The 19,938-nt window shown below is 52.1% G+C and overlaps 4 protein-coding genes across 5 annotated transcripts; 2 read left to right on the top strand and 2 right to left on the bottom strand.

Annotated features, from left to right (window-relative positions):
- Positions 1-29: 29 nt before the first annotated feature.
- On the bottom strand, positions 30-2,447 carry LOC1281027 (cytochrome b5). 2 transcript variants are annotated; one of them, XM_001238401.2, is made up of 4 exons: positions 2,311-2,447; positions 2,120-2,208; positions 1,846-1,914; positions 30-513 (listed from the first exon to the last, which is right to left on the bottom strand). In XM_001238401.2, the coding sequence occupies exons 1-4, from the start codon at positions 2,428-2,430 to the stop codon at positions 417-419; spliced, it is 375 nt and encodes a 124-aa protein (XP_001238402.2). In that variant the 5' UTR covers positions 2,431-2,447; the 3' UTR covers positions 30-416. The 2 variants fall into 2 exon arrangements, with proteins under 2 accessions (XP_001238402.2, XP_001238796.2); XM_001238795.3 differs by lacking the exon at positions 30-513 and adding an exon at positions 1,104-1,588.
- A 293-nt stretch (positions 2,448-2,740) lies between these two features.
- LOC1281381 (uncharacterized) lies at positions 2,741-5,204 on the top strand. Its single transcript, XM_320926.5, has 3 exons — positions 2,741-3,329; positions 3,397-3,633; positions 3,708-5,204. Exons 1-3 carry the CDS (start codon positions 3,247-3,249, stop codon positions 5,104-5,106), a joined length of 1,719 nt encoding a protein of 572 aa, XP_320926.5. The 5' UTR covers positions 2,741-3,246; the 3' UTR covers positions 5,107-5,204.
- LOC1281359 (zinc finger CCCH-type with G patch domain-containing protein) lies at positions 5,190-7,731 on the bottom strand. The gene is made up of 3 exons (XM_320928.5): positions 7,597-7,731; positions 6,953-7,344; positions 5,190-6,888 (listed from the first exon to the last, which is right to left on the bottom strand). The coding sequence occupies exons 2-3, from the start codon at positions 6,998-7,000 to the stop codon at positions 5,305-5,307; spliced, it is 1,632 nt and encodes a 543-aa protein (XP_320928.5). The 5' UTR covers positions 7,001-7,344; positions 7,597-7,731; the 3' UTR covers positions 5,190-5,304.
- A 6,570-nt stretch (positions 7,732-14,301) lies between these two features.
- LOC5667636 (cell division cycle 7-related protein kinase) lies at positions 14,302-19,632 on the top strand. Its single transcript, XM_001689252.2, has 2 exons — positions 14,302-14,486; positions 14,558-19,632. Exons 1-2 carry the CDS (start codon positions 14,360-14,362, stop codon positions 16,003-16,005), a joined length of 1,575 nt encoding a protein of 524 aa, XP_001689304.2. The 5' UTR covers positions 14,302-14,359; the 3' UTR covers positions 16,006-19,632.
- The last annotated feature ends 306 nt before the right edge of the window (positions 19,633-19,938 follow it).

Genomic DNA, 19,938 nt, shown 5'->3' with positions numbered 1-19,938 from the left:
TTTCGATTTAATGAGGAAAGAAACGATGCTTCAACTAAAACGATACCAATTGTATTTATTTCGCTAAACTCGTTCACCCTCTACAGCAACACTAAATAACGCAGTACATTTTATTGTTCTCAAACAGCGAAATAGCGGATTTTCGCCTCTGTTCGCCAATAATCCCCATAGGCACACGGAGTAAAAATACTAAAACACGCGCGCTGCTCCCATATCGGGATGGGAAGTGCATCTGTGAATGTGGATGATTGAACAGACCTATCAATCTCAGGCGCCTACCACCTACCACCACAACAATTGCATGATAAGTGTCCGTTCCGACGTACGACGAGCTCGTGGAATGATGAAATGTCGAAATCCCGGGACGCGCGCACCAGTCCGAAAGGGGTCGAAGGGTCGAAGGGTGGATCGGTGGTCTACTTCTTGCTGCCCGCTTTGAAGATCAGCGCCAACCCGGCACCGATGGCCATGGCTGACCCGGCAATCAGGGCCGCTCGCTTGTTTATCGTTAAGCTGCAACGGAAACGGTTGGAAAACGAAAATTGTAAACAAACCATAAGTAATGGACTGTACAGTATTGATTGTTTTCTGTTCCCTTGTTTTTCAGCTCAAGTTTACAGGCAATCCCGAGAGCTCTGGGACCAATTGAACCGCGATAAGAGAACACGTGGTGGTGGTAACAGGTAGCAAAGGAATGTAACGCAGAAACGAGATTAAACGATCGCGGTATACTACTACTACTACCGCCCCTAGAGTTGAGAATCGCCCCTAGAGAACGCTGGTATGAACTGCGATGCGGATGTAGACGATGAATGCAATGCGCGTTCGAGATTGCTCACACTCCTAATCGTCACTTATCACATGTAACTGATAAAGAGGCGCGTGCTGTAAATTATGGTGCAGCAAAAAATAAACTATATTTAAAATATAGTATTTTTTGGGGGGGGGACTAAGCACCACCGCCACGTGATTCCTATCATCAGAGCTCGACGACGGTGAAGGATCGACAGAAATTGGCATTCCGGAATGAAATGGAAAAAAATAAATAAAAGCTTATAAAGAACTAAAACAGAGGGACGGACCTGCTTCCACCGTCCTCGTCCTTTCTTCTTTGTCTCAGTCATTTTTTATTCGATTTTTGAGCAAAATTATAATAATAAAAAAAAACACATAATAAAGTACTTTGCACGCCTTCACTCCCGTCGTTTAAAACCTAACACACATAACAGCCAAGTGATGGGAATGTGCTTCCAGAACCGAAAAGAGATTAATCGAACCGAATCGACGCGAATTCGACTACCAGCACCAATTGTGTGTGTGTTGTGTATGTGTACTAAAATTATGCTAAAACGTTGTCCCCTCCCATGCTGCACGGTTCTTTCTCCCCCCCTTTTCTTAGGGTTTGGGGTGTTTGTGTCTGTGTGTGTGCAGAGGACGGGAGTTTAAAGATGAAATGTACAAATAGGAACACACCAGCGAGGACAGCAATTCGTGTGTCGCGGACGGGGGGAGGGGGGATCAACCGAAAAGCTTCGCCTTTATCGATCCAAACCAGGAGGAGGCGGCGGCGTTCGAGGGATCAGTTTGTCTACTTGGCCAAATAAAAAGAAGAAGAAAGAAATAAAACGATACACAGTGGATACATGAGTGGAAGAAAGGGTAAGGGTGAATTGAGGGTGCCCCACCACCACCATTGGTGACACAGCCACAGCACCACCGCACAGCATCGTGTGGCACAGTGAGTCACACACGTTTCCCCCCCACGTTGCAGGAAAACAAAGAAAAGTGCAAACTGCAACATTTTCCGCCAATACGGTTGGTTTTTCCTTTTCACTTTTTACTTACCCAGTGGTAACCTTCTTTTTCCGTTCCGCTTCAATAATTTCACCCACCAGGAATTGCTTCATTTGTTCTCTGAAAGCATAAAGCAAGCAAAGCAGTGGTGTTAGCGAAATCGTGCTGAAATCATGCAACGGTGTGTGGCTTTTTTTTTTGGTTCGATCCACATGACACAGACGGCCCTGGCACCGATTGGCGAGTGAAAGGGTCAATCCATCTAAGCGCGCCATGTGAAATCGAAACAACCGTCTGGAGCCGCACCGTCTTCTACTTAACCTACTTCGCGTCCGTGCTGTGTCCAACGTCATCAAAGTCGGCCGTCGCCTCCTTGCCAGCAAACTCGATCAGCACCTCCTCGCCACCGGGATGCTACACAGCAAACGAACAGAAGAGCGTACAGCGATAAGTAGTTTTACTTCCAGCGTAAGATAACAGTGTACAATATAGAAGAAAACAGCGTATCAATATTACCTCGGCAAGAAATTTGGTCACATCGTACACCTTATCGTGAATGACCATCCACACGTCGTTCGGTTTGTTGTGTTCGGCTACCTGCGCCAAGCTGTACTGCTGCAGTTCCGTCGGGGCCATTGCTGCTGTCTCGGGGAGCTCTCCGGTGGATTGTTATATTTTGTAGAACACGGCAAGCGAACGAGCTGCCTGCTGTGGAGGAATGGGTAGTTATGAGCACGATCGAGCGAACCCCGCAAGCGATTGATGATGATGGTGTTTGATTGACCAACAGGTTGGATGGCGGGGTAGGGGAGGTGTCTAATAGTGGTATGGAACGGTATGGTTGTGTGCGTGTAGAAGAGCTGTCGAAGCAAATGTTGCTATTCGAACGCGTTCGGTGTGACTGATTCGAGGGAATGTGTGTTTGTGGGAATATAGAAAGAAAACTCTCAAACCCGATACCGTATTACAAAGCTAATAAACCGTCAAGCTGTACAGCTTTGTTTCGATAAAATGGAGAAAACAAAATGCCCCTTTCTGTATGGTGAACAACGGCGAGCGACAGCCTATCAGCTGACATGTTTGTTTTGCTTCCGCAACGTGTCAAAAGAGACAGCATGCGCATGCTGTCACTCGGTGCTGGCAATTGCTTTTCGTTGTTTATTTTTTGGTTGATTTAACACATTTCTAATCAATTTTAGCAGAAAAATAAGCTCCGATCACAATTTTAATTAAAATTCTGTTTAACGTATCTATTTTACTCTCCTTTTGGAGTGTTTCGATTGAATTTGCCTAATGCTGTTTGTGCCACCCTGTGCTGCACCGTTTCGATACGTCATGTGTTGTTGTTGTCTAACAGAAAGCAATCAAAACAAACGATTACTCCACTGCACCACAAATAACGCTAAATAACGCTCTATCGCTCTATTTTTCCTCGATTTATCCACTGCCTCAATGTTTGGTGACGTTGGGCGAGGCGGGGACCATGAATCCGATGACGAAGAATTCTTCAAACCAACGCCCTCCAACAGCGCCAAGTAAGTGGAGCAGAGCTGGTAAGAAAGCAAACCACGGACCGATGACTAATCCTGTTAATTCGCACAGTTCCACACTGGCCAAACTGTTTGGCTTCACGCCCAAAGGCACTGCTAGCGTAGGTAGTAGCGAGCGTGCGAGCGTTTCCGCGGCACCGAAGCCGGTCAAAATCTCCGATCGCTACGGTCCATCCAATTTCCGATACGTTCCCGCCGAACCGGCCGAAGACGAGACGGCGGAAGAGTCGTCCAAAGCTCCTCCGGAATGGACCATCGTACGGGCATCGGTCGTTTCGGCCTATAAGCTGTAAGTAAACATTTCTGCGATACCTACACTTCTCAATGAACGCAAAATTTATGTCTCATCTCACTCTGCCCCAGCGTTGATCGTGACAATGTTTACCTGGGCAGCGTGGGACTTGCGTTGCTCAACTCCTCCGCCGGTCATCGATTGCTGCTATACCGCACGAAGACGGATGTACTGGCCACGGTGACACTGTCCCCCGACACGAAGCTTTTCCTCAAACAGAACTATCTCCAGTTCCGGGCGGATGATTCGAACGAGTTTTGGAGCGTGCTGATCGAAGCCGAAACCGAGCGACAGGCGTTGCTTGCTGCGATCGAATCGTGGTGCTGCGTGGAACGTGAACCAATCGTGGAGGAACCACTGTCGGAGGTGGAACGGGATCCGCCCGCACCGCCGAACAGCAAACGGTCCGAGCTGGCGGCACGCATGGCACGGATGGGTGGGCAAGCGATGCCCCTGCCGGAGAAGGTGAAACCGCCCCCGATTCCCACGACCGCACCCGGGTCCGATTCGTCCGATACGTCCGACTCGAAGATTGAGACCATTACGACGCGACCGATCCGACGGCCCAACTACCCGTCGGCGGTCAGTATGCAGATGGTTCCGCTGGCTGGAATGGTCCCAGCGGGCCACGGTGGGACCGTCACAGGTCAGGGGAATGGCACGACGATGGCGGATGTGAATTTTAACTTGATTATGAGCGAAAACCGCATGCAAAACACGGAAATGCGCATGAATCTGACAAAGCTGGAATCGAAGCTTGACCGTGTGCTCGATCGGATCGATTTGCTTAACCTGCACCAGGGAGGGTCGTCGGGTTCGTCGGAGCGTCCCCAGAGCGTAGCCGACAAGGATGCCGAAGTGCTCGAGCTGGAAGAGAAGCTGCTCGAGCTGAAGCGTACCAATCATGCGCTGAAAAGCAAGGTGCGCACGCTAGAAGCAGCGGAAAGGGACGGAACGCGAGAGACAAACGCCAAGCTGGAGCAACAAATCAAAACGCTTGAAGAGCAGGAACGTCACCACAAGGAAACCATCCGCCGTTTGGAGTTACAGCTCGAAGCAAGCAATGCGGAGTTGGCACGGCAGAAAGCAACGCTCGATGCGCTTGAAAAACAGCTTGCAGAGGAAAAACTAACCACTGAAGATACGACCAAAGAAATGAACGCAGCCCGGGAACAGCTGGCAGAAGCACGGCATGACCGGACGCGTTTCAAAGAACAGTTGGAGCAGGAACATCAACGTTCGGAATCGTGGCGCCAGCAGCTGGACCAGCTGCAGCGAGAATGTGATGAACTGAAGCAGGCGGCACAGTATCGCCCAGCGGCAACGGACGCTTCCCTGGTGAAAGACATCATGAACGGGTGCTATCAGCAGCTGTGCGAACAGATAACCGATCCGCACGTGCTGCGGATAATTGCGCAAACGATCAAGCGCGAAACCAAAGCGGCACTGGAACGGGCCGGCGGCCAGTAGTCGATGGTGCCAAGGACATTCCCAAGGAAATAGAGCGAAAGTGTGCGTGCGTTTGTTAGTTAAGTAAAAGTTGCTCATATATATGCAGATGGTATGAACATGTTGATGCATGAGGTTTATTATGAGGGCTTGCCATAGTGCGTTCTCGCTTAACACTACACTTAATTCTTATTGCATTTTCTACCTTCCCGCTTTCACTTAAAATATCGTCAACTTTTTCTTGTCACTGCGCAGCTGCTGCTCCCGCGAGATGTTACCCTCCGATGCCTGCATGCGCGAAATTTCCCCCCGCTTGGCATCGATCTGGCGCAGCAGATTGTCTGCCGCGGGCGTACCGGCCCGGTGTCTCGTGAGCGCTATCTTCAACTGCTCCACATCCGCCTCCGTTCGGCGTATCTCTTCCGACAGCTTCAGGCTGGCAATGTTGAGGTTTTTGCACGAATGCTCCTTCAGCTCCTGTCTGCTCAGTGCGCCCGGTCGGTTCCGGTTCGGCCGTGAGCTTTCGCCTCCAGCCGCACCGCTAAACACCTGCTCGTTGATGAAGCTGAACACATCCTTCGATTTGCTCTCGCGGGCCCGCTGGCGCTCATAATCCTTGGCGGCTCGCTTTGCCTCCTGCCGCTTCAGCTGTACCAGCTTCTTCTCCACGCTGAACAGATCCTTATCGCCGTTCGATTGTTCGCGCAGCTCCATACAGTAGTCGAGGGAGCGGCCCTGCGGCAGCACCTGCGCACTTACCGGCACTACGATGCCCTCACCCTCCCGCCCCAGCCCGGTGCCAACGATGTAGCCCATTTTTTGCATGATTTTCGAACCGATACCACGCGTGTGTTCTTCCCATTCGCCCAGCCGCCGGTTGGGTGCGGGATGGAAGAGACTTTTCTCCACCAGCAACGTTTTCCACAGCGCTTCATCGTCGGCTTCCTCCTCGCCGGCACCATCGGTGTCCGACTCGCTGTCCTCCGCCGCTTCCTGCCCATCCTCGTCCTCGTCCAGCGGTAGCAGATCTTCGAACGGTACCTCCAGCTGTTCGCGCTTGCCCTCCTCGAGCCGAACTTTGCAGCGCTTCGCGTCAAAGTCCACTTCCGTCACCGTGCCCTTGCACCACAGGCGTGTGGGTTGCTTGACCAGCGCTCGGCTGCCTGCCCGGCGCAATCGCTCGAACTGCGGTGCGCGGTAGTCCCGCAACTGATCCAACCGGACCACTTCCCCGTGCGAGTAGCGACACTTTTCGTCCGTGAAGCGACACTCGCCCTCGAGAAAGTACGCGCAGGGTAGCATCTCGCGGTGGGTTGGATTGGCGAACAGCACCTTGGCGGTAGCGTGGGCCAGATCGTCCGCGTCCAGGCTGCATACCATCGCGTTGTGGTACGCGGTCGAGCCCCAGGTGTGCAGGTGCGGTGCGGAACACTTGCTCCCGACCAGCCCGTCAAGATCTAGGTCGTCGTCGGCATCGTCGTCGTTGTCGGCATCGTCGTCGTTTGACTTGCGTTCCGGTTCGGTTGCTGCCTGCTCTCCCGCCTGCTCTCCAGCTGCTGAGTCCTCCGTTTGGAGCTCTTTGATTTCGCGCATAAACAGTGCAAACTCATCGTCGATCGGATTGTCCGCAGTTGCCGGGGGTGCTCGTCCAGCCGTGTCCGGTGCGTCGTCGTCATCGCTTGTAGCTGCGAGTGATTCCACCGTCAGTTCGAGCAGCTCGATTAGATCGGACTTGAGTTTGTTCAGCTCGCTTCGTTCCGTTTCATCCCTGGTCAGCTGTAGGGCTTGTGCAATCTGTTCCAGCTGAAATCGGACGAAAATGAGTCAACAATAACAGCCCTATTCCAGAGCCAATTTCATCCCATACCTGCTCTTTGTATTGTAGTATCGATTGATTCAGCTCGTCCACACTCATTGCAGCTGGGAAGCAGCCTTAACCCCACCAATGCAAACTTTTTTACCCTAACAACCTACGTATAACAATTCCAGAAAAAAATCCACTAAAACAAACTGTTTGTTTTACTTTTCGACGACCGACAGTTCGTTTGTTGACGTTTTGGGTCGTTTGAAAGCTGTCAGTTTGCTTCTGTTTTGATCTTCCCAGCATCTCCCTCTTCTTCCACCGCCTCCTCGACCTTGTCGTACTTCAAATTATGCATTTCTGTTGCAGAGGATACGCACCGCTGCATTTCCTTTCGCCGAGCACCCACTGGAACTGACCGTTATGCCAGCAACAAATGCCGATGCAATTATGTTTTTCTGCAAAATAAAATAATTTCAATTTTCGAAAAAGCCAACGGTGAAATGGTACAAACAAATCGAAAAACAAAAGCAAAGCAAGACGCCGAGATTGCGCAAAAACGGGTTTGCGGATTGCGTGTTGCGCCCCCCTTCGGCTTTTTCTCCGATGCGCATATTTGACAGATGTCAGATGTTTCGCGGAAGCAGTTGTTGTTTTTGCCGCTGCTGGATATGCAACCGGTGCGAGCGAGAAACGCCGCATACGCGGACGGAGTGAAACAAAAGCACGACTTCCTCTTCCCTGACACAACGCGCGCGCACGAGAGCAAACGCCCGCCCGGGGAAAACTGTGCGGAGCGAAAAGCCCGCGACTCTCCCACTCAACTGGCTGGCGGCTGCGGCACGCGATTGTTTGGAAAAACAAAGCCCGCGCGGTTGGCCGGGGGTGGCGGTCTCGCTTTCGCACCCGCCCGTGTACGCGAGCGACCTTAGCGAGCGTCTCGCTCTCGCAAACAGCTGTGCCGGCTTACATCACCGCGCTGAAATCATCGTACAAGTAGACGCGCGAGTACGATTGCTCTTTCTCGCTCTACCATTCCTTTTTTGTGTGTGTTTGTACCCTTCATGCCCAGCTGTGTGAGAATAGCGAGAGCGAGCGAGCGAGAGGGAGATAGCGTGCACATCGCAAACAAAGGGCAACGAAAACAACAGCAAGAAAGGCACACTAAACGGTACTCTCCCGCGTTCTTTCTGTCCTTTCTCTTGAATCCCGGTTGCTTTCACTGGGCTAAAAGACATTTTAGCAACACAACCTTTTAATGATTTTAAAAATTTAACCTTTGTCTAGAACCATCAAAACAACCCTTCCCTGTTCCCTGTTTATCGATCCATTGGCTTTCCCGTGTGCGTGTGCGTGTGGCTCTCTCTCTCTGGTTTGCTCACTCTCCATCTCACTCGTGTGCTTGTGTGCGCTCTCTGTCTAGCGGATGCAGACGCACAGCACGCTTTGTAGTAAAAAAAATCGTTCCCGACTGTTCCCTAGCGCGAGGTTTTGCTTGTCTCTGTTGCGGCTAGCAGGGCACACGGGCTTTGACTTTTTCCCAAACCGAGCGCGTCAGTCGCGGTGCGACGTGTGTGTGTACTTGCAGTGCGTTTCTGTACAACATATTTATATCGTTTCAAGCAACGGTCCGAAATCAGCAACAATTACCCCCCAACAAACAATAGCGATAGTGTGTATATGTGCTTGTGCATGTGTGTTTGCTTTTTCCGCACGTTTTAGAAATTGTTCGCGGTGCAGCTACATCTCCAAGTAGGCGTCGCTGTCCGTTCTAGTGTGTGTGTGTGCGTCGCAACGAGAAAGAGAGTGTGAGAACGCGGGGAAGAGCTGCTACCTACACACAGTGTACCGTTCTAGTCATAGTATTTATTTGAACGCTAATATACCACCACCACCACCCAGTCGGTCGCTGCCTGCAAGGGTGTAAGTGACCCCTTTATTGTGTGCCTGCTCCAAAATCAGCCACAAAACCACGCGGTCGAGCATCGCATCAGTACTCAGCATAAGGCATTCAACTCGCCAGCCCTCGGGAAGCGTGCGGGAAGGGCAGCTATAGTGGTGGCGGACATTGGGTCCCGTTGTTTTTTTTCCTCGCACTCCCTATCCCGAATACCCGTGTGTGTGTGTCTGTGAGCGGGTGTGCGTACATCAGTATTTTCTTCTGCCTCTTCTTCCCCTCCCCCCCCACGGGTCGGGTCATCGTCATCATTTAATCCCACCACCCCGTCTCCGATGCTTGCCGTCCCGATCGGAGTTGTTTGTTTGTTCCAGCCCATCCCAGCATCGTGGTCGCCCGTAAGCGTGCTTCGATCCTCTTCTTTTCTGCGATAGGAGCGGCAAAGGAAAAAGAGGAAAAATCGAACACAAAACCAAGAAGAGCAACAACGGCGGCAGCAACAGTAAGAACAACAACAACAACAGCAAGTGCCAATCGGGGGAGTGACGCGCTTTTTACGCTGACTAAACGCACAGCTCTCTTCAAAACACGCCTTATCTCTTTCTGTCGCGCCCGCACCGTTCGTGCGTTATCTCTCTCCCTCTCCCGAGCTACGCGCCTCCCGTGTGTAACCCTAGGCGTCCGCCCGTCCCCCCACCTTACCGGAGGATTCGCTTTGTTCTCGGGGTGCGAGTACAGTGCGTAAAACTGCGTAAGCACCACTACGAACAGCAAACACCGCGGCAGCAGCAGGAACAGCAGTGGCGCGCGGCAGTTTCAACGTAGCAAGCGCGTGGTTTTTTTGACGGCTCTGGTGCCTCGTGCATTTGGCAAGTAGCAGGCAGCAGCAGCAGCTCGAACGCATGGCATCCTAACCACACAAACGCTCACGCGGGCTGTGTATCGGACGAAAAAAACACACGCGGTAAGGCCTGCCTGCCAGTCCGGTTTGTTCACCCACGAAAGCGGTGCCGCGGGTCGACGTTCCATGCTGTGCGGGAGAGGGAGAGACGGAGGGAGGCAACGAAGAGAACACTAGACAACGTGGTGTGAGGTGGTGGTGGCGGCGGCAGCGCTGTGCACAAAACGTGGTGCTGAGCAACGCGAACGAACAAGATCGAACGAGTAAGAGAGAACGAGAGGGAAGGCACCAGGGATTTGCTGTCAGTGCTGTGCAGTTGCAGTTTTATCGATCGATCACAGCAGTCAGTGCGCGCGTGTGTGAGTGTATGTCCATTATCAGCATCACGGGCTGTGTAAATAGCGGAGCCCGCGACCTCTTTGCAACCTGAGCTGCATTTTAATCAGTGCAATCCTTCGCCGGACTTAGGTTGTGCCGAAAAGATAGCACAGGCCGGTAGGTGGACACAGGTGCGAAGCGCAACTCCCAGGCACCAAGGAAAAGCGAAAGAAGTGCACACGGACAGTGGCTGAATTTCCCTTACCCCCCCCCCCCCCCCCCACCACCGGCTGCACTTTTGATTCGCGGAGAAACGGCGGCAGAACGAGATAAACGGCGATCGGATCGTGCGCGAGCTTGCGACGAGAAAGAGAAAGAGAGAGAGAGATAGCGAGAGTGGTAAAGGGGTGAAATTGACGTTGTCCCTAGAGTCGTAGTAGTGGTCCCTGCAGTGAAGGAGCGGGAGGGGATATCAGCAACAGCATCGCGGTGCTTGCAATGCGAAAGAAAAGTGCAGCAGCGTGCGAACAGTAACACAGTGTGCGAGAGCAGCAGCGAGAGAAGCGAAACAGCAACAGCATGTCATCCGAGTGTGCCGCGGCTATGTACTACCAACCACTAGTCTAGTTAATGTCACACGCAACACAGCAACCGGACAGTTGTAACGCACACACACACACACCCAAACACACACAGCGCTGGCTTGTTGCACTTACTGCGAGAGGCGCACGCTCGCTGTAAAAACGGAACAGTGCATCGCAGCAAATCATCCCGACCACTCTGTCTATTCGGTTCCGGCGCTCCTTCAGCTGCAATAGTTTGTCCCGATTTGATCGTGTGAACCCCGTGAAACACCACCCACCCACCCTGACCAGCCAGCCAGCAACGGAAGTGGAAACCACGCGCTCACATTGCACCGGAAGTGATTCGCTAAAATCACCCGACTACTACTACTCCCCCTGGCGCAAGGCGCACGTGTGTGTGTGTAAGAGAGAGAGAGAGAAAGATCTCAGCCGCTGACACCAAAACGACACACACTCGGCCCAGGTGGTGTTTTTCTCCGCGCACAAACCGCGTGGTGCATCGTGCAAGGAAAAGGATATTGTTCACGCTGCCAACCGCAAGCGACCACGAGGATGGCACTGTGAAGGAAGAGTGCGCCGTGCGTAAAGTGTGCCAAAAGAAAAGGGGAAAACTGTTCGCTTTACCCAAACCAAACGTTCACGGAGCACCAACACCACCTTTCCCTGGATGGGATCCGGATCCGGTCGGTGAGCGAGACAGCACAGAACAGCCTTCTGGAGCGCTTTTCCTTTGTGTTCCATCCGGGGCTACACGAGGCAGCAGCAAAAAAGCACATGGCCCGCTGCTGACACGGGAAATGGCTACTTGTTAATGTGCGTTTTTCCTCCCCAAACACGGTGCGCGGTGGCGCGTATGTGTGTGTGTTTGTGCGTATTCCCTTGTTCATGTGCGAGCGAGTGTGAAATCGGCCGCCAGCGAGCAGATTAGCATCACACAGTACACGGCAACGAACAAGCACACAAGAAGGTGTACATGCAAAAACGCGTCCACCTTCATCTGGGAACGTTTTTTTGGTTTTACCTCTCGCCTCATCTTCGGTAAAGAGCAAGCAAATCCCAACGCGGGCCCCGTGGAGAGTGTGTATGTGTGTGTGTGCGCGAGTGGCAGTGTGTGCAGTTACGATTCCATAGCTCACTCTGACCGTGTTTTTTACGTTATGTTGCGCTTCTTACTGCTGCACCGTACCAGCAACATCAGCCTCCTTCGCCGTTGACGACGTGCTGCAGCTCACGTCGTTTCCATACAGCAGCAGCCTGTTTCCTGGCCGGAGAACACGACGAACAAAAATAGCTCTCCTCCCATCCCCCCCTGCTCGAAGTGACCTTGACGCGCCTTCTTTTTGGCCTTCCTTTTATGCATTCACAGTCTCTCACACATGCACACACGTTGGTGGAGACTCGGCCAACTTCCAGCCTGCCCGTCACCGAGCGCGCTCCGGTACAAGTATTATAAACGGCAATAGTAACAGTCCCCCTACCACCACCACCACCAGTTCGATTGAATCATTCCCTTTCGCTTACGAAAACTGCACCAACCCACCGTCTCCTTCCTGCTGCTGTCGCGCCGCGCCTCTGCGCCGTGCAGCGAACAATGGTGGGCCAGTGCACCCGTGATTATACGCTTCATCGATAGCACACCGCATCGGCACTGAAACACACACACTCACACACACCCCGCCCCGGTTGTGCTGCATGCCGCTCGCGTGAAGCGAAACGCGATTTTTCGCCCAGTATTTGTTGCATCTCCCAGCGCGCTCGCCCCGCAGCAGCAGCAGCAGCTTCACGATGGCAGCGCTGTGATTGCGATCAGCCGTGGACGGATCCGCGCGTGTGTGTGTATGTTTGTGCGCGTGTACTGGTACGTGTACAGCCGCCCCGAACCGAACTGCTCCTTCGGTGCATCGTCGTGCAACAACGCGCGTTGGCCACACGCAAACACTAAACACTATTCCGCGGGCCCGCACACAATACCATCAAACACATTGCATTCGGAGCTGTTGTTGTTGTTGTTGCGTTCTCTGTTCGACTACGGCGCACGAAGCATGGCGACGGAGTGGTGGTGAAGCTGTGAAGGCGATGTAATCGATTCAACAGAGGACAGACATCACACACTCGCATCATTCGCGCGCGCCAGAGCGTAAGAAAAGGACGGCACTAGCGAGACGAGACCGAGCGAGAGCGAAAGGGCAATACAAAAACAAAAACAAACCCAACAACGCGCAACCCAAACCACACCGCGCCCGCCAAACCCCCGCGAAGACGATCGAAGACGATTGGCTGCATGCATTGGTGTGTATGCAAGTGAGGAAGCAAGAGAGAGAGAGAGAGAGAGCGAGCGAGCGAGTGAGCGCTGCAAGTGAGTGAGCGAACCGCAGGTCATCGCGCGCGGAAGCAGGACGGAACAAGCAGTTGCAGTTTCAACTTTACAGAAAACGCTCAGCTGAGCGAGCGGGCGCAGGCAAAAAAGGAAAAGAAAACAAAACCACGAGCACAGCTGAGTGCAGGAAGGTATTTATCTTGAGCAGCATTACGCATACAAACACACGCGCGAATATCGGGCTCTGTGGGGGGCTTGCGATCGTCGTCAGTGGGTAATATTACGGCATCGAGCACGCAAGTGCACTGCATCCTCGCGCGGAGTTTCAAGCTTAGTGTGACAACCTGTAGTGCCCCCCCCCCCCCGTCCAAATCCCCAACGCTGGGCGAGGTGCTTCGAGGGAACGTGCGCGCGTGAACCAATTGGCATTCCATTACCCGAAAAACAATACTCCTTCGCATCGATGCACCAACATCATTTTCGCTCGTAAAAAAACAACAAATAATAATAACGTGTGATACCGAAGAATACAAAAACGGGGGAAAAGAACGGTGCACGAGAAGAGGACACAACACACGTACTTCGTTCGTCTGGCCGTGCTGCTGTGGGGAGCAAATTTTCTGCGCCTCCTACACATTCACGTTGTGCTCCACATTTCGACACACACGCACACACGAGTATCGACTGCGTGTTGTGAAGTGAACGCGTGAAACGCATCGAAGTAGCAGCAGCAGCAGCAGTAGTAACTGTGGAAGAAGATAGGCGAAATAGAACGCCTGTCACAACCGTTGCCAACGTTGCCGCCACCACCACCACTACACCCCTCGACCAAAAAAAAAAAAACGCACCTCAAACCACACAACGGACACGGGTGCATAAGACGGGTTCGATTGCGTGCGTGCGTGCGTGTGTGTGTTTGTCTGTGCATTTGAACGCTCTTCTTGTGATATTTACAACATTCGCACAATTCCTTGGCCCCGTACACACACACACACACACAAACACCCGTGCGAGCAGAGCCACGCACACGACGGTATCAGCAGTGTGTGTGGAGGGGGAGAGAAGACAAGAACAACCACGCAGGGGGTTGTGTTCTGTAAAGTACAAAGCGTAAAGCCATCTTAAACAAAACGAAAAGCTAACGACAAATTACAAACAAACACCCACTAAAGAGGCTCGTGAATAAGTAGTAACGTGAGAGACAAAGAGAGAGAGAGAGAGAGAGAGAGAGAAAGAGAAGGAGGCAAAGAAACGGTCAAGGATCAAAAACCCTGCAAGGCCATTGCAACGCCAACGGTCGGTCCTTTACTGCAACCCAGCCTAGGTAGAGGAGGAGATAGTCGTCGTTGCGATATAGTCACGCGACGGTTTCGCTATTTCGTGGTGACTTCAATTCCGGATTGAGAGCATCGTGAGTGGCCACAGTGCATACGCGTGCAGATACAACAACGGCCGGATGGATTGCGTGCACCAGACGACGACTGGTGGTGGCAGCGGAGAGCAGGAGGGAGCACAGCAGCAGACGACAGTGGATGCGGAAGATGCTGGAACGCCCAACGAGCTGCAATCGGGAGGGTGTAATGGTATGTACAGTCGCGTTTCTGCTCGATCGATTCATAATTAACCATTGCCTTTCGTTCTGTGCACCTTGCAGCCACGTCGATCGCCGCCGCCGATGTGTCCCAGCGGGAAAAGCTAACGGTCTGGGATCGGTACGTCGTGCACGGCATGATTGACAAGGGCACGTTTAGCACGGTCTCGCTGGCGACGCTGCGCAGCGAGCAGCATCTGCCGGTCGGCGCCCGGCGCCAGTTCGCGATCAAGCTGATCACGCCGACGAGCCACCCGACTCGGATCGCGCGCGAGATCCTGTGCATGCGGAAGATCGGTGGCCAGCGGAACGTGGTCGGGCTGGTCGATGGCTTCCGGCACCAGGGTTCGGTCGGGCTCGTGATGAACTACATTCCGCAGGAACCGTTCCACCAGTACTACGCGCAGCTGACCCCGGCCGAGGTGCAGCGCTACCTGCGGCAGCTGCTGATCGCGCTCGAGCGTGTCCACCTGCACGGCGTGATCCATCGGGACGTGAAGCCGAGCAATTTTCTGCACAGCCCGCGCCACGGCGGCACCTACGTGCTGGTGGACTTTGGGCTCGCGCAGGAAACGGACCAGGGCGTGCTGTCGCTGCGCGCGCCCGATCCCTGCCCCGAGACTGCTGCTCCTGCCAAGTGCGAGCAGGAGAAGCCGAAGCAGACCGGCCCGGTCGTCCCGGTGCGGAAAGCGCTCAAGCGTCCGCTCAAACTCTCGAATAGCACTACGAACGATCTCGGCGGCGTACCATCGCGGCCCAACAGCTCCGGTGGTCGCACCACCGACGCCAGCCGCCCACCGCCGCCGTCCGCGTGCAGCTGTTACGGCCGGGCGCAGGTGTGCAACCGGTGCCTGGTGCGGCCGGAGATGAATGCGCCGCGGGCCGGTACGCCCGGCTACCGGCCGCCGGAGGTGCTGCTGAAGTATCCGCACCAGACGACCGCCGTCGACATCTGGGCGGCGGGCGTCATCTTTCTCGGGCTGCTGAGCAAGCTCTACCCGTTCTTCGGCAACGTCGACGATCTGACCTCGCTCGCGCACATGATCGAGGTGTTCGGGTACGAGCGGATGCGGGAAACGGCCCGCGCCCTCGACCGCACGCTGCACTGCGATGCGGTAACGATGGCCAAACGGCCGTACAGCTTGCGTCGCCTGTGTCAGAACTTCCGCGCGATCCACTATGGGCGCGAGCTGGGCTCCGGTGCGGGCGGCGGCGATGCGGGTGGAGTAGCCGTAGCTGGCGGCTCTAGTCCGCCGTCCGGGCGGGACGAGGAGCAGCGGTACGGTTGCGATAACTGTTGCAAACCGCCCGACACCTGCCTGTGCCAGAGGCGCCGCGCCGTTGGTGCCAGTGCTGGCGACGACGAGGCGGAACCGGTCGGCGACACGGATTGCGATGAGTACGGGCCCGATGCGTACGAGCTGCTCGAACGGCTGCTCGAAACGAACCCGCACCGCCGCATTAGCGCGACCGAGGCGCTGCAGCATCCCTACTTTCAGGTGCAGTACTGAAAACGCACTATCATCACACACTGCCGTGCGTCACCGCTGCCACACCGTACGTTACACCACGCACGCAGTCGCCGGAAGTGCGAGATTGTGCAAATGTGTAACGCAAGACTAACGAGCTCCTAGCCCCCAAGCAAGACCAGGCGGTAGGGTCAATTATGAAGCCAGTATATAGATAGGAAATGAAGACAGGAAAAAAAAAGAAAAAAAGAGATTTTTCGCGAGCGCGCGCTTGATCGAGTGGAGTGCAGATGGATGGAGACAGAAAAGGAGAGAGAATGTGAGAGAGATTATCATTGCATAGTACATTATACTTGTTTAAGTTACCACCGAATAGATAACGACACGTGCTCTTGCTGCCCCTGATCGCGTTCTCACGCGCGTGTTGTGCATTGTAAGATCGTGTAAGAGCGCGCACACCGCCACCGCCAATTGCCGTGCACGCTACACTACTTAGCAAATGTTACGTTCAAGAAGCTATACCAAGAATGTGCCCCATAGAGCGAGACAGAGAGAGAGAGAGAGAATGTGTGAGAAAATCCCGTACAACTACGACCTTGTCAACGATTGCCAGTATACAACCAACACCCGTCCGCGCACGTGCAATAGAGAGAGAGAGATAGAGGGAAGGAAAGTGCAAGCTAGGAAGGGAAGCTAACATTCCTTTTCGTCCTAAAATCATCCCGCTCCTATAGCGGGGACGACGATACACTGTTTACCAAAAGCGAGAAAAGACTAGCGGCTAGCTGAAAGAATCCAAACCGAACGGTCGTTACAATATCGAAACAAGCGAACAAACAAACAAACAAACAATCCATCAAGATCATACAAAACCCTCCAGAGTAGCAAATTGGCGGCACCCAACCAGTTAAGGTAGTAGCAAACGTTCTGTCCAGCAGACAAACCAGCAAAAGGAGGTTGTGAGTTTGGGCCGACCGGCTGAGCTCGAATCAGGCCACATTTCCTTGCACTTTTAAGCAGCGGAAGCAAATACGAAGACCTCCACACACACAAACACACACAAGGACTACACACTACCAAACGCACGGTATGGTAGGGCTATTGATTGTGTCAACCACACCGCCCCTTTCGTGCCATATCGATAGGGATGCGCGTTCCTTCGCCCGGTGTTGATGGTTTTGGCGTTTGTTTGTGAGCTCTCTCGCCGGAGCCGGGACGGATAGGAATTTCTATTTGTGCGTGTGTGAAAGTGTGTGTGTGTGTGTGTGCTGCACTGAAATTACCGTGACAAAGAACGACTAGCACACAATAGCAGCAGCAGCAGCAGCAGCAGGCACAGGCACATTGTTTGTTGAATTTTGTTTTTTTTTTTCATTATTAATTTATATTAACGTACCTTTTTTTGTCATTGGTTTTATTATAAGGCAAGTTTGTTTAGGAAACAATATGATCTAGTTTTGCGCAAACGAGTGCGGACGCGCGCGCGCGCACGCCCCCTCGCGCACACTCACGCCAACCTTCCCCGTGAAGCTTATTATTTATTTCTTCTTTTTAATCTATTTTTCGGAAACAAAGGGAGCAGGGGCACGCTATTAATTGTGCTTACGACGGTTCCCTCACGCTCAGCGCGTTTTTGTGCTTGTTGTGTGGTACAGCAGTACAGTGTGGTGGTATCAATTCGGGGAGTGTATATAGTGTGTATGTATGAACCTGCGCGTAAAGTCGTCGCCACACCCCACCGTCACCCGCGTCGGACCGCTAGTCGGTGGAAGAGATTTTGTGCTGAAGCCGTAATTTTTAATCTATTTATTAAATTATTTTTCACCAAACAAACGGTAGGAAGTCTGTTTGAACAGGGAGCATTTTTGTGTGTGTGTGTACGTGTAAAAGTCGGTGTATGAATGTTTAGGGGAGGGCATGTTTAAGGAATCATAGAGAGAGAGAGAGCGATTAGGGGATAAACGTTGCGTTTGGTTCCGTTTGTTCCGAGTTTTAATCCGTTGCTTTTTAGCGTTTGTTGTTCGCGACCTGGTCATCATTGGTGTCATCATCATACGATACGTTCAATGATGCGTTTAAGTAAACCAAATCGGTGTGGCATGCTGTATATGCAACTCCCAACCCAACCAACCAGCTGGAGAGCTAGAGCCGAAACACTCAGCAGCATTATAGTTGTAACATAAAGGGAAGAGAGAGAGAGAGAGAGAGAGAGAGAGAGAGAGAGAGAGAGAGAGAGAGAGAGAGAGAGAGAGAGAGCGAAAGAGAACATTGAGAGGGCAACAGGGAAACTGATCGGTGTCGCCGCTTGGTATATGGCATGGCCAGTAGCAGCAGAGCAGGGAAGCCCGGCAGGCAGCGCGCTTGCAAACACCAAAATGCGCCACCATCGTGTACGCGCACGAGAACTGCAATAACAACAACAGCAAACAACAAAAATATAGAAAAGAAGTACAACATTAAACCAATGGAGGGACAATTAAGTAGATCAAAGCAAAAAAAAAAAAAAACAAAACAAAAAACAAAGCGTTTGCACGCAAACCAGCAACAACAAAAAAACAAAAAAAGAAACAACACTCATAATCAGTGTTTTTGTTAGCCAATGGGGAAACCTGGGGAGGGGAAAGAGAATCGCGCATCATCATCATTTATCATCATCTAACTGTAGAATTGTAGTGTCTGTATGTATGTATATCTATCATCATACCACCTATGTATGTATATTTGTATATGTTGTATCGTTGGGCCACGGCGCGACGGCATTATTGGTTGTGTTCAGGGCCCCAAATTCAGAAACGATATGTTCATACAAGAGAGGGCACCAAACGAAGAAAGAGAGAGAGAGAGAGAGAGAGAAGGAGAGAGATGCGCCAGTTGATAGTGAATTGTATTGTTTCATTACTTGTTTTTTGTTGAATTCTATTGCACTTGCAAACGATCGCCACTACTCTCGCATCTTTATCGTATTTCGAATGCATTATCCTCATCCCCTTCCCCTTCTCGCCCTATTCCACTCCGTAAGCAAAAATAAAACAAGTGCTGATATGAAAAAACACATGATTTCCTCGCTATCATCGTCCGTTCACCCCAGTGTTTTGTGTGCGTGTGTGTTAGTAGCGTTGTAGTAAAGTATTTTTTGTTTCCTTTTCGTGAAATTAAACACAATATCCCGTCAGCTAGAGAGCGAGAGATAGAGATGATCTCATCGGTTGTGGTTTAAAGCCGCGCGCCTGCTGGTGGTGGTTGCATCCAGCACTCGGAAGCGGTAATGCATTGCGCACTTGTAACAATGAAAACTGGCAAAGCTCGTTTTTGGTAATAGGCCTGGGAAATACGGAATAACAATCGGCAAATTCTGTAGGGAGAAGGAAACAGATCGAACGAACGAGGTGTAAGGATAAAACGGTGGTGCACTTGTATAATGGTGGTGTGCGTTTTTGGGGGGGGTCCACATGAAAACGCAAGGCAGCGAAGCCTATATGCTACTGTGCAGCAGTGACTGGGAATGTAGGAAAGTAGCACAATTTGAATGTAAAATGTATTTTAAAGCGTAATACCAAGCCGCCCGTGCAACCAACGTTGGTTGTACGCGATGAGGGGGCAGAAGACAAACGAGATCCAAGCGTGCCAGATACATTAAACGCAATATCGTCTTCAGTGATGAAAAATGCATGTGCGTGTGGTGTTTGCCTGCTTTTAGGGGAGTGCTAATATTGAGAAAATATAAATCCCCATAAAATGAGGCGATTTCTCAGCAGCTTGCTGAAGCAGGAGACAAACTTTCCTAACCGCTCCTCAAGATCACGCTAGAAGGTGCAATGCAAAACGTTGTTCTGTCTCTCCATTTGGCAAAAGACCGCATGTGCTCCCCATGAGCATAATTAAAAGAATACAATTCTATTGAAACAGGTTGGGAAGAATTTCAACCCAAATGCGGCTTCTGATGTAGAAAGTGAAAAAAAAAACAAAAGAAAATCC

The sequence above is a fragment of the Anopheles gambiae genome, chromosome 2, assembly GCF_943734735.2.
Source record: "Anopheles gambiae chromosome 2, idAnoGambNW_F1_1, whole genome shotgun sequence".
In the NCBI taxonomy this organism is placed as follows: domain Eukaryota; kingdom Metazoa; phylum Arthropoda; class Insecta; order Diptera; family Culicidae; genus Anopheles; species Anopheles gambiae.
Note: the sequence above shows the minus strand (reverse complement) of the source record. Positions and strands in the feature narration are given on the sequence as shown.

What these genes read in the sequence shown, in the direction of transcription:
- LOC1281027 (XM_001238401.2), bottom strand. Translation starts at nt 2,430, where the DNA reads ATGGCCCCGACGGAACTGCAGCAGTACAGCTTGGCGCAGGTAGCCGAA. An exon ending in TGACCAAATTTCTTGCCGAG is followed by an intron (nt 2,209 to 2,310) that starts GTAATATTGATA and finishes TTTGCTGTGTAG; the next exon opens with CATCCCGGTGGCGAGGAGGT. An exon ending in GGACACAGCACGGACGCGAA is followed by an intron (nt 1,915 to 2,119) that starts GTAGGTTAAGTA and finishes TTATGCTTTCAG; the next exon opens with AGAACAAATGAAGCAATTCC.
- LOC1281381 (XM_320926.5), top strand. Translation starts at nt 3,247, where the DNA reads ATGTTTGGTGACGTTGGGCGAGGCGGGGACCATGAATCCGATGACGAA. An exon ending in ACGCCCTCCAACAGCGCCAA is followed by an intron (nt 3,330 to 3,396) that starts GTAAGTGGAGCA and finishes TAATTCGCACAG; the next exon opens with TTCCACACTGGCCAAACTGT. An exon ending in GTCGTTTCGGCCTATAAGCT is followed by an intron (nt 3,634 to 3,707) that starts GTAAGTAAACAT and finishes ACTCTGCCCCAG; the next exon opens with CGTTGATCGTGACAATGTTT.
- LOC1281359 (XM_320928.5), bottom strand. Translation starts at nt 7,000, where the DNA reads ATGAGTGTGGACGAGCTGAATCAATCGATACTACAATACAAAGAGCAG. An exon ending in TACTACAATACAAAGAGCAG is followed by an intron (nt 6,889 to 6,952) that starts GTATGGGATGAA and finishes GTCCGATTTCAG; the next exon opens with CTGGAACAGATTGCACAAGC.
- LOC5667636 (XM_001689252.2), top strand. Translation starts at nt 14,360, where the DNA reads ATGGATTGCGTGCACCAGACGACGACTGGTGGTGGCAGCGGAGAGCAG. An exon ending in GCAATCGGGAGGGTGTAATG is followed by an intron (nt 14,487 to 14,557) that starts GTATGTACAGTC and finishes TGCACCTTGCAG; the next exon opens with CCACGTCGATCGCCGCCGCC.